Source organism: Phyllobates terribilis, unplaced genomic scaffold (genome assembly GCF_046119375.1).
Source record: "Phyllobates terribilis strain yellow unplaced genomic scaffold, ASM4611937v1 Scaffold_9__5_contigs__length_417890890, whole genome shotgun sequence".
In the NCBI taxonomy this organism is placed as follows: domain Eukaryota; kingdom Metazoa; phylum Chordata; class Amphibia; order Anura; family Dendrobatidae; genus Phyllobates; species Phyllobates terribilis.
Window position 1 is genome coordinate 375,360,319 of NW_027362769.1, and position 12,782 is coordinate 375,373,100.

The following is a 12,782-nucleotide window of genomic DNA, read 5'->3' on the forward strand; positions in this document are numbered from 1 at the left end:
TCAAAAATGACCATTTTTTTGGTCTTTATTAAAATGAAAAGGTTGATCGAAAAGTTTGGGGGATCTAAGAGTGTGGCAACCCAGTAGTCATGATTACTTCGAATTCTGACAATATGAGGGTCATGCTGCAGGTAGTGCAGCAAGAAGGCACTTATGTGCCTTGCGCATCTCGGAGACCCAAAATTATTTTCCGGGCTAGATGCAGCTAAAAATTATTTTTAATTTTAAATCTGGTGAAGCTTTAGTATAGATGGCCTAATAGGATCAGTGCTGCACACTGCTACAAAGCCCAAATTATTTTCCAGTCAAGATACAGATAAACATGATTAGTAATTTGAAAGCTTAAAACGGTTGGTAGGGTGATTTTAACCAATCATCAAGCTTTTACTCTCCCCAGGATGACACAGGGGTAGAAAAGTCGTTTCGGATCCATGATTTGTTCATCTTTATGAACGTGAGTCTGTCTACATTATCAGTGGAGAGCCGCGTGCGCTTATCTGTCAGCACACCACCAGCAGCGCTGAACACACGTTCAGAGAGAACGCTGGCTGCGGGGCATGACAAGATCTCCAAGGCGTAAGTGGCTAGCTCCGGCCATTTATCCAGATTGGAAGCCCAAAAAGAGCAAGGGTCCAGTGACACAGTTGTGGCTTCAATGTTTACTTGGAGATACTCCTGTACCATCGTCTCTAGGCGTTGACTATGTGTCAGACTTCTTGTCTCCTGTGGCCTTGCAAAGGATGGGCTAAAAAAGTGGTGAAATGATTCCGCAAAATTGATGTTACCAGCAGATACTGTGGTTCTGTTACGGTTTGAGTGCTGAACACTTGACGGTCCCACGGTTGGCAAGTTGGAACTGTGAGATTCACTACGTGCACCACTGGTATTTTGTGGAAAAGCACATGTAAGATTCTGCAACAGTCTCTGCTGATACTCCTGCATGCGTGCATCCCTTTCTATGGCAGGAATAATTTCTGCAAATTTACTTTTGTACCGGGGATCTAACAGTGTGGCAACCCAGTAGTCAGGATTATTTCTAATTCTCACAATTCGAGGGTCATGTTGCAGGTAGTGCAGCAAGAAGGCACTCATGTGTGTTGCGCATCCAGGAGCACCAAGTCCCTGTTGTGTTGGTGGCGAGGTAACAATCATGCTTCCTTCCTCTGTCCTCTCCCCCCAACCTCGCACAACAGAAATGTGATCAAGGTCTCCCTCATCTGATGAGTCTTCCATCAGTTCGTCCTCCACTTCTTCCTGGGCTCCTGCACCTTCCTCACTAGTTTGGCTGCTACCATGCGCCCTGGTAAAACCATCTCCCCCACCCTCACATGCCTGCCGCCTTGGTGCTGCCGACCGTCTGGACCTTGCAGATGTTAGCCCTTCCGCATACAACTCCTCCTCCTCTACTTCCTCCACCTCCTCTTGTGCCACCACCTGACTCCGAATTCTGTTTAACATGTGCTCCAGCATGTAAATCACCGGAATAGTCATGCTGATAATGGCATCGTCAGCACTAAACATCTTCGTCGCCATTTCAAAACTGTGCAGAAGGGTGCATAGGTCCCTGATCTGAGACCACTCCTCCAGCGTGATTTGCCCCACCTCTGAATCTCGTTGGCCCAGGCTATACGTCAGAACGTATTGCACCAGGGCTTGTTGGTGCTGCCACAGTCGCTGCAACATGTGCAGAGTTGAATTCCACCGGGTAGGCACATCGCATTTTAGCCGGTGAAGTGGCAGGCCCAACGACTTCTGTAGAGATGTAAGTCGCTGAGCTGCGGGATGCGAACGGCGGAAGTGAGCACACAGCGACCGTGCCCTCTGCAGAAGGCCATCTAGTCTGGGATAGTGGGCTAAAAATTGCTGGACAACCAGGTTCAACACGTGAGCCATACAAGGCACGTGTGTGACATTGCCCCGGCGAAGGGCCGCACCCAGGTTTGCAGCATTGTCGCACACGGCCTTCCCTGGTTTCAGGTCCAGTGGAGACAACCATTCATGAAATTGGTTCTCCAGAGCTGACCACAACTCCTCAGCTGTGTGACTCACATTTCCCAGACATTTCAATGTAAAAACCGCCTGATGACGTTGAGCCCTACTGCCTGTTAGAACCTTGCTCTTAGTTTTTTTTCCTTTGCTGGTCACATGACCTTGTTGGCCTATTTATTCCTGCTCCGCCCTTCTGGCTTTGCTGGACTTCATTGTATATCTACTTTCTAGCTAGCCTGTGCTCTGTGTCTTGCTCTGTTTGTTTGCTTGGTCTACTGACCTCTTTGTTCTATATATTTTGTTTGTTCGTCTGTCTGCTACTATATCTGTTAGGAGGTGTCCCATATTCCTCCCAATCCTTAGTACTTGTAGGGATTCCTCCCCCACATCTATAGGTCTCCGTACAGACTAGCTTAGGACTTTAGCAGGTCTGATCGCAGGATCAGGTTCCCTGTTACATCGTAGGGATTGAGCTGAGTTCTATCGTAGGGACAGATCTCCTCTCTTTCCTTAGCTCTGGTAGCAGAACATAACAGTAAGTCCAGCCAGCAAATTCTCTAAGGAAAGATTTTTCTGTTCCATCATGGTGTCGGTTCAGGATTTGGTTCATCGCCTGCAGGGACTCTCTCTGGAGGTGGCCGAGCTCCATCAGCACGTGAGTAACTGTCCTGGAGCACATTTCTTGGAGCCTAAGGTATGTTTGCCGGATTTATTTTTTGGTGAACACCGAGAATTTTTTTCATTCAAAAATGCTTGCTTATTGTATTTTCATTTGAGACCTAAGTCCTCTGGGGATGAATACCAGCGCGTAGGGTTCATATTGTCACTTTTGCGCAAAGAGCCTCAGGAGTGGGCCTTTTCTTTGCAACCTAGTGATACATGCTTCAGATCAGTGGATAGTTTTTTTTCTGCTTTGGGACTATTATATGATGATCCTGACCGTGTCGCATCAGCTGAGACTGAGTTGAGACGTTTAAAACAAGGATCAGGTAATGTGGAAAAATATTGTACTCATTTCCGTCGTTGGTCTACTCAAACAGGGTGGAACGATTCTGCTCTGAAAAGTCTATTTCTTGCTGGGCTGAGTGAAAGGGTTAAAGACCTGCTAATTGCTTATCCTACACCTGAAGATTTGCAACAGGCTATGCAATTAGCTATACGGGTGGATAGAAGACTGCGTGCAAGGGTTAATGAGAGCAAATCCTCTGCTATGTCAGTTTCTGGTTATGAGAATGTATGTACTAACAGTGGTGAACCGATGGAGATTGGATCGGTGGCACCTCGCTCTCAAGAAAAAGACCGTCGATTTTTTGAAGGCTTGTGTTTCTATTGCGGAAAATCTGGTCATTTGATTAAAGGCTGTGAGCTTCGTATGAAGAAAGAAAAAAAAATGGTCAGTCATGCCCGTATTGCCTGTTTAAATTCCAAGGGTGTATTTTTAGCTGCTTCCACGATTGCTCAGGAAAAATTAATGGAATTTCGGGTGTTTGTCGATTGTGGGTCTACTCTGAATGTTATTGATGGGGGATTCGTGGAAAGACTCAATTTAAAACCTGAACCTTTATCATCCCCCATTGCTGTGGTTTCTGTGGATGGTTCCCCTTTGAAGAATATTACTCTCAAGGTGTGTGAATTTCCTCTCACTATTAATGGTGTTCACCATGAGAAATTGGATTTAGTAGTGTTGAATAACTTGCCTTCTCCAGTAATATTGGGATTGCCCTGGTTAAAATTTCACAATCCTGTACTGGATTGGTCTACCAGTGAAATTAAATCCTGGAGCCATAAATGTTATGACAAGTGTTGTAATGGGCGTATTGCAGCTTTGGATAGGGGAGAATTGCCTGTTCCTATTCAGGATTTTTGGAGAGTTTTTTCTGAGAAGGAATCGCAGGTTTTGCCTCCCCATAGAGACTATGATTGTTCTATTGAATTTGTCCCTGGAGCGACTCTTCCTAAAAGTCGTTTATTTAACCTTACTATTCCTGAGAGGAAGGCTTTGGAGGAATACATACAGACAAGTTTGGCCGCCGGTCACATTAGGCCCTCTAAGTCTCCTGTGGCGGTTGGATTTTTTTTTGTAAAAAAAAAGGACGGCGGTTTACGTCCTTGTCTGGATTTTCGTGAGATTAACAAAATTACTGTACGCAATCCTTACCCACTGCCATTGATTCCTGATCTGTTTAACCAGTTAATGGGGGCCAAGTGGTTCTCTAAAATTGACCTTAAGGGGGCATACAATCTGTTGCGCATGAAGGAGGGTGACGAATGGAAGACTGCTTTTAACACTCCTGTGGGTCATTTTGAGAATCTGGTTATGCCTTTTGGTCTTACTAATGCTCCTGCATTTTTTCAGAATCTGATTAATGACATCCTTAGACCTTTGATCGGTAAAAATGTGGTTGTGTATTTGGATGACATTTTGATTTATTCGCCGGATCTGGAGTCTCATTGGCGGAGCGTGCGTGAGGTATTACAGTTATTAATGGACAATTCGCTTTTTGCTAAGCTGGAGAAATGTGAGTTCGCTGTACAGAGAATTAGTTTTTTGGGCTACATTATCTCCAGCAAAGGTTTTGAGATGGATCCGGTTAAGGTTCAGGCTGTGCAGGAATGGCCTAGGCCTATTGGTTTGAAATCGATACAGAGGTTTTTGGGTTTCGCCAATTACTATAGAAAATTCATAAAAAATTTTTCTAGTATTGTCAAACCTCTGACTGATCTCACCAGGAAAGGTGCTGATGCGGTTCAGTGGTCTTCTGAGGCCATTGAAGCTTTTGTGTATCTCAAGGAGAGGTTCACCTCTGCTCCCATCCTTATGCAGCCTGATGTTACTAGGCCGTTTTTGGTTGAGGTTGATGCTTCCTCTGTGGGGGTTGGCGCAGTATTGTCTCAGGATAATGGGGATGGATTACATCCCTGTGCCTTTTTTTCAAAAATTTTTTCGGAGACTGAACTGAATTACGATATTGGTAATCGGGAATTATTGGCTATTAAACTCGCATTTGAACACTGGCGCCACTTCTTGGAAGGTGCGGAATTTCCCGTTCAGGTTCTTACGGATCATAAAAATCTGATATATCTTGATGCTGCCAAGCGCCTGAATGCCCGTCAGGCTAGGTGGGCACTGTTTTTCTCGCGGTTTAATTTCTCCGTTACTTACATCCCTGGTACTAAGAATGTTAAGGCGGATGCCTTGTCTCGCAGTTTTTCTCCCATAGTCGGTGCTGAGAAAGAGGAGAACATTTTACAAGAAGGTGTTGTGATAGCTGCTTTGGACTCCGTTTTGGAAAATGAGATTCTTAAAGCACAGGAGAATGCCCCTTCTAACACTCCTCATGGGAGGTTGTTTGTGCCTGGGACCTTTAGGAGAGATTTGTTTGTTGAGTGTCACGAATCTCGGTTGGCAGGTCATCCCGGAATCTCTGAGACCAAGAGACTGGTGGGTCGCAGTTTTTGGTGGCCTGGATGGCAGAAGGAAGTCATTAAGTGGGTGCGTCAATGTACTATATGTGCTAGATCTAAGTCCTCACATACTCCTGCTGCGGGGTTGCTTTGTCCTTTGGAGGTTCCCAGTGTTCCTTGGACACATTTGGCTATGGACTTTATAACTGACCTTCCCCCCTCTGAGGGTTTTACTGTCATCTGGGTGGTCGTGGACCGTTTTAGCAAGATGTGTCACTTGGTTCCTTTCGTCAAACTGCCCTGCGCTAAAACTCTCGCTAAGGCCTTTGTCAAGGAAATTGTCAGACTTCATGGCGTTCCTACTGACATTGTTTCTGATAGGGGTCCTCAGTTCGTGGCTCGTTTTTGGCGTGCCTTTTGTGATAGGTTGGGAGTTCATTTGTCGTTCTCGTCCGGATATCATCCTGAATCTAATGGCCAGACAGAAAGGAAAACCAGGATGTTGAGCAGTTCTTGCGTTGTTTTGTGGCAGACAATCAAGAGGGGTGGTCTGAGTTTCTGCCACTTGCTGAATTTGCTCTGAACAATCATACATCTTCTTCTGCTGGTTGTTCGCCTTTTTTTTGTTGTTCTGGGAGACATCCGTCGTTTGGGTCATTCTCCAAGTTGGGATCTGCCGTGCCTGAGGAGGCGAATTTTTCCGGTGATTTGGAGAGAGTTTGGACGGATGGTAATCTTCAGGAGGCCAACAGAAAATCTAAAGACTACTTTGATAGGAAACGACAGGAGGTTTTGTTCGCTGTTGGTGACATGGTTTGGTTGTCCTCTAGGAATCTGCGGTTGAGGATTCCTTCAAAGAAATTGGGTCCCAAGTTTGTAGGGCCCTTTAAGGTGCTTCAGGTTGTCAACCAATCTGCTGTTAGGTTGGAGGTTCCTACCTCCTGGAGAATTAATCCGGTATTTCATGTCTCTCTGTTGAAAAAAGCTGTTGTATCGGATTGTGACGCCTCTGCCTCTGTTCCTCCGGTGGTGGAGGACGGGGAATATGAAATTTCTCGCATCCTTAACTCTAGACGGTATAGAGGTAGTTTGCAGTATCTTGTGGCCTGGAAAGGTTTCGGTCCCGAGGATAACTCTTGGGTGAGGTCGGATGATGTTTCCGCGTCCAGACTTATCAGAGCGTTTCACAGGAGATTTCCTGATAAGCCTGGTCCTAGGGGATCCGGAGGATCCTCTTAGAAGGGGGGGTACTGTTAGAACCTTGCTCTTAGTTTTTTTTCCTTTGCTGGTCACATGACCTTGTTGGCCTATTTATTCCTGCTCCGCCCTTCTGGCTTTGCTGGACTTCATTGTATATCTACTTTCTAGCTAGCCTGTGCTCTGTGTCTTGCTCTGTTTGTTTGCTTGGTCTACTGACCTCTTTGTTCTATATATTTTGTTTGTTCGTCTGTCTGCTACTATATCTGTTAGGAGGTGTCCCATATTCCTCCCAGTCCTTAGTACTTGTAGGGATTCCTCCCCCACATCTATAGGTCTCCGTACAGACTAGCTTAGGACTTTAGCAGGTCTGATCGCAGGATCAGGTTCCCTGTTACATCGTAGGGATTGAGCTGAGTTCTATCGTAGGGACAGATCTCCTCTCTTTCCTTAGCTCTGGTAGCAGAACATAACACTGCCAGCATAGTAAGGAGGTGTGCAGGATCCCTTCTGCGCAGTTAGAAAGCTTGTGGCATGACCAGACAGGCTTTGGGTGCAGGTGGAAGACCGAGAGGAGGTTGAGGAGGCAGAAGCAGTGGAGGAACTTTGACATAAAGAGGATTGACGCACAACTCGTGGGGACGGCAAGACTTGGACAGCAGCCCCTTGTCCTGCTGACACCATAGTTACCCAGTGCCCAGTCAGCGACATGTAACGCCCCTCTCCATGCCTACTCGTCCAAGTGTCTGTGGTGAAATGCACCCTGTCACACACAGAGTTTCTCAAAGAAGCGGTGATGTTATGTGCGACATGCTGGTGGAGCGCAGGCACACCTTTCTTTGAGAAGTAGTGCCGACTGGGCATCTGGTACTGGGGCACTGCGACGGACATAAGGTCTCGAAAATCCTCTGTGTCCACCAGGCGGAAAGGCAGCATTTCTGTAGCCAAGAGCTTGCAGATGGTGAAATTCAACCTCTTAGCTTTCTCATGGCTAGTAGGAAATGGTCTTTTACTTGTCCACATCTGAGGGACCGAGGGCTGGCTATTGTGCTTAGACGGGGTTGATAAGGGTGTCCCCGGCAAACTGCCGGTCTGTGAGGAAGATGCAGGCGGACATGTTAGGTTGCCTTGATCCAAAGGTGGTGCTATCGATGTCGGACAGCGCTCAACACCAGCTGGTGTTACCACCTCCAAAGAAAATGATGACCTGCCAATCACGCTGGCTGTTGCGGGTAAAGAGGTGGCAGGTCTGTGCCCCAAAACAGGTGTGACTGCTGTCCCCCCAGTCACAGAGGATGAAGAGGCCGCGGATGCACAAGATATGGCAGACGGTGGTTGGCCCGGCCGGCTAGGCCGCATTGTAGCACACTGAGCTTCCCACTGCAACTTATGCTTCATGTCCATGTGCCGGTTCATGCATGAAGTACTCAAACTATGTATTTTTTGGCCTCTACTTAGCTTTTGCTGACAAATGTTACAGATAACACGAGTTGAGTCATCTTTATCGATCTGAAAAAATGCCCAGGCTATGCAAGGCTTAGCACCCATGCGACCTGAAGAGCCACCACGACTTGTGGTGAGAGGCAGAGTTGTGTTTGAGGATGCAGTTGTTGACGTGCTTCCAGTACTACGTCTCTGTCCAGGAAGGCGCAACCTGACCTCGTCGTCACTAGCATCTTCCTCCACCTCCTCTGCTGACCTCATCTCTTGGCTGACTGTGGGTTGACAGTAAGTGGGATCTCCGACCTCATCATCATCACCCTGTGCGTTATCACACCCGTCGTCCTCAGAGCCAACCTGTTCCTGCCCTGACAAAAAACTAAAGTTGTCGCTCCAATCAGGTATTTGAGTCTTATCATCGTCTTCCTCATTGTCTCCACCAACAGGAGTTACAGTTTGGGAATGAGGGTCTACATTATGGTCAGAACCTTCTGCGTCTGGTCCTGGATCCGACTCATAAAGATTCTGGGCATCAGTGCCGATCATTTCCTCGTCTGGATTCACAGAAGCGCTGGAGTCGACCTCTGATTCCCAGGCTATAGTATGAGTAAACAGCTCTGCAGACTCAACCATCTGTTCTACCTCATACTCAGACAGGCAGCTGGAGATTTGGGAGCTGTGAGGAAGCAAGTGCGATTTGGGTGACACCTTTGAGGACTGGAGTATTTGTGATGTTGAAGTTGATGTGGAGGAGAGCCCACTTAAAGGAGCACTTGATATCCGTTGAAGCACCTGCTGTTTTTGTGCCTCATCTGGAATTTGTAGCGATTGGCGTGGCCGTAAGAAAGGGATCTTATCACATTGTCCGCTAAAAGAAGTAGACATTTTAGTTTGGCTGGAAGATGGTCTTTCTTCTGCAGATGTTACTGTTGCTTTAACACCTACCCCACGGACACAACCTTTTTTCCCCTTCCCAACACGCCTATTCCCCTTTCCACCAGCAGCAGGCCTTTTTCCACTCATTTTGGTGGTTAACTAATTCACAACTCTGGAGTTGTTTGCACAAAAAAACAATGGATGGTAACCGAGCAGAGCTGAGTGGCCAAACTGTGGTATTAGGCCAAAACTATTGGCTGGGTTAGATGCAGAAAAAAATTATTTTGAATTTGCAACCTGATGGAGGTCAGTATAGATGGATTAATAGAACAAGACCCACACACAGCTAGAAGCCCAATATTTTTTCAGAGGTAGATGCAGGAAAAAAATATATTCAGTTTGCAACCTGATGGAGGTCAGTATAGATGGACTAATACAACAAGTCCCACACACAGCTAGAAGCCCAAATATTTTTTCAGAGGTACTGTAGATGCAGATAAAAATTAGTTTTAATTTGCAACCTGATGGAGGTCAGTATAGATGGACTAATAGAGAAAGTCCGACACACTACTAGAAGGCCAAATATTTTTTCAGAGCTAGATGCAGAAAAAAATTATATTCAGTTTCCAACCTGATGGAGGTCAGTATAGATTTACTAATAGAGAAAGTCCGACACACTACTAGAAGGCCAAATATTTTTTCAGAGCTAGATGCAGAAAAAAATTATATTCAGTTTGCAACCTGATGGAGGTCAGTATAGATGGATTAATAGAACAAGACCCACACACAGCTAGAAGCCCAATATTTTTTCAGAGGTAGATGCAGGAAAAAAATATATTCAGTTTGCAACCTGATGGAGGTCAGTATAGATGGACTAATACAACAAGTCCCACACACAGGTAGAAGCCCAAATATTTTTTCAGAGGTACTGTAGATGCAGATAAAAATTAGTTTTAATTTGCAACCTGATGGAGGTCAGTATAGATGGACTAATAGAATGATGCTATGCCCAAAAGATTTTACTTCACTAGGTGCAGTAAAAAAATTGGTATTCTATACACAGGTGGTATATCTTGCAACACAGATAGGCTACTCCACTGACTAACACACTCTGCAATAGGCCAAAAAGGATTAGCTTTGCTAGATTTAGCCAAATGCTGTGAAAAAAACTTGCACAGCACTGGCACAGACCTGCCTGGCAAAAACTGATAGGAACTGATGTAACCTAGTCCTGAAAAGGACTCCAATTACAATTAGTCTTTACTCCCACAACCTATCTATTTAAGAGCACAGACCTCCCTGATAAAAGTCGTAGGAAATGCTGTAACCTAGTCCTTAAAAGGACTGCAATCACAACTATTCCCTACTCCCAAGCTATCTGTATATTTGTGCGAAAATTGGCTTGAAATTAACAAGGTATAGCGCACACAGCAACAGCGGTGCCGTCTAACACGCAGCTGCAGCAGTGAGAAAATGGTGGCGACGGGGAAAATGGCTTGGTCTTATAGGACAAGGACATGTGACATACACTGCCAATGACACATGCCCTTGCTTGTGTGAAAAAAAGCACTTCGCTCCGTGTGTGCGCTGCTGATAGGCTGACAGACTGCACCTCCCCACTGCAAATGCGGGAAAGAGAAAAAAAAATGGAGATCTTCATTGTTCCTGCAGAGATCCATCCCCTGCCCCTCCCCCCACCCCGCTGTACACTCAAACTGCGTATTAACATTAATTTTCATTATTACTGAGAAAAAATCCAGTTATGATTTTGGTGCACGAACAGTTATCGAACATAACCTCGAACAGCCGAATTTTTCTCAAATTGTTCGTGTTCGCCGAACGGCTCGAACACCGCCCAAAACAGCTCGAATTTGAGATTGGCGAACAGTTCGAGTAGAACAACGCTCATCTCTACTGGACACACTTACCTCTTGGACAAATTTTTGTTTGAGTGCAACCGGGGCTTGCTCCATGTGGGTGCAAAATATCGAGTTAGAAGCCAGAATTAAGATGTCTTTAGAAGTCAAGCTGTTTATTTTAGAAGATGATACTCCAATTATTAGGGTGCCAAGATTTTGCAGCGTGTCCGCAGTGATCTACAAGAATAAAACATATTTCACTTACTAGTTAAGACATACGTCATGTAGCTTTCTTTCACCGAATGTCTACAAACAAATTTCATCTTACCAGAGAATCCGTTTGTATTATTTTGCTAACTATGGCAGACGCCTGACTGATTTTCCAACCATCGATGTTGGACAGGGTGGATAAGCTTTCACTTAAGGTGATGCTGTTTGTGTTCTCAATTGTGGATGTGGATAGTCCAACTGCTAGAGAGCCAAGTGATTGAAGGAGAGATGATGTAATCTGAGTTGCAGAAGACAGGAGACCAGAGAGCGCCTGCAAAAGCAAATATTGTTCAGTTAGTAAATAAAAAGAGCCACAAACAAGCATGAACCTGGAGATGGCCACCGATGACCCTTCAGAGCAGTATTTCGATTATCAATAAGATCAATGTGACTGAAACTTACTTCTTTATCCACAGTAGAGTTGACGCTATAGTTGCAATACTTCAGGAGATTCAGTGTAACTGTAGCTTGGTCACCAGTGATATTTCCAATGTTTATATTAGCAATTGCATAGCAAAGAATATTTTGAGGAATGCTACAAATAATAAAAAGCCAAATTGTTGAGGGAGTTTGGTTGAGGAATGACAAACATAGAAAATATAAAATCTTTGCTCTGCTCTAATGCATGACGAGATAAGTAATTGTATTGTTTGAAAGTAGACAGCTTAACGACTGCAGTAATACACAAGATTCCCAATTCATGGAGAGGGAGAAGAATAAGGAAGAGTCTACACACACAGAGTACCCTGAATTTATTCTATTCTTGTTACAGCAAACTGCATATTGCCATGAAACTTATTTAAAAGGAAACAAGCTTACTCATTTAATGGAAAGTTGGAATTTTCTGTGGTCAGTAATTGTGCGTAGTATGCTTTAAGGTCTTCGTTAAGAGTTAGTCTTTTAACTAAAGCCAATGTGTCATTGTCCACTGAAAACTGCTGTAACTGGTGAAGACAAAATAAAAGGAGTGAGTCAATGTATCTTCAGTAACACATTATCGCGGCCTGGTTCTCTAGCTGATCTCTGAAGGTCCACACAGTGAAATACCCTATGATCAGGTTACTGTTGGGGAATCTGTCTACCAAAAAATTGGTCTAAAGCAGGTAACGCCTTTACACTTTCAGACAGGATTTTAGCTATAGATGCCACTAGACAGTAGATATTTTGCCCTAATAAAGCTTCCAATATGCAGGTAATTTAGGCTCCAATCCAACCAATATTTTAGAGAACCCTGACACCACTTGTTTTGCAAGAAATATTTGGACTGGTCAACATCATGCTTTCCTTGAACTAATGAGATGTTAGCTTGGATATGGATCCCACTGAAGTGAGCTTCAGAAGAAAAAACGAATATGGATGAAACTTAATCCATAGCTACCAATGTTTCGTTGCTGAAGGATTCAAGATCATCAACACTGCAAAAGCTCAGATAATCTTGCAAGTGGTAAACTATCCATGAGTTATTGCCCTCTGTATAGCATCTTGGTTTGGGACCTAAGAAAAAAAACCAGAAAAACGGACAAAGATTTCTCAGTAAACTTCCAACTATAACCAAGAACTTATCAGCAGAAAAAGATTGTTTAAATCAAGCAGATCACCTTGTATGTGCCATAGCCCTAATAAAAATCATATCTGTACGGTGCAGATCCATTGCTTTGTCACAAACCATTCTCATTCAAATTTGCCATTGAGGTGCTTGGTAAACCATTGACATGGCCTATTAGGTCAGTGCATCTTCCCACCTAC

The 12,782-nt window shown here is 44.7% G+C and overlaps 1 protein-coding gene across 1 annotated transcript in view; it reads right to left on the bottom strand.

Moving 5' to 3' along the window:
• Positions 1-12,782, bottom strand: part of LOC141161413 (mesothelin-like) — a 55,531-nt gene that overhangs the window by 25,190 nt on the left and 17,559 nt on the right. The window contains exons 6-10 of the mRNA XM_073646223.1: positions 12,415-12,530; positions 11,856-11,980; positions 11,439-11,571; positions 11,095-11,307; positions 10,836-11,003 (exon numbers count right to left, since the gene is read on the bottom strand). Of these exons, the coding sequence (XP_073502324.1) occupies positions 10,836-11,003; positions 11,095-11,307; positions 11,439-11,571; positions 11,856-11,980; positions 12,415-12,530 (755 nt within the window). The remainder of the gene's footprint in view (positions 1-10,835; positions 11,004-11,094; positions 11,308-11,438; positions 11,572-11,855; positions 11,981-12,414; positions 12,531-12,782) is intronic.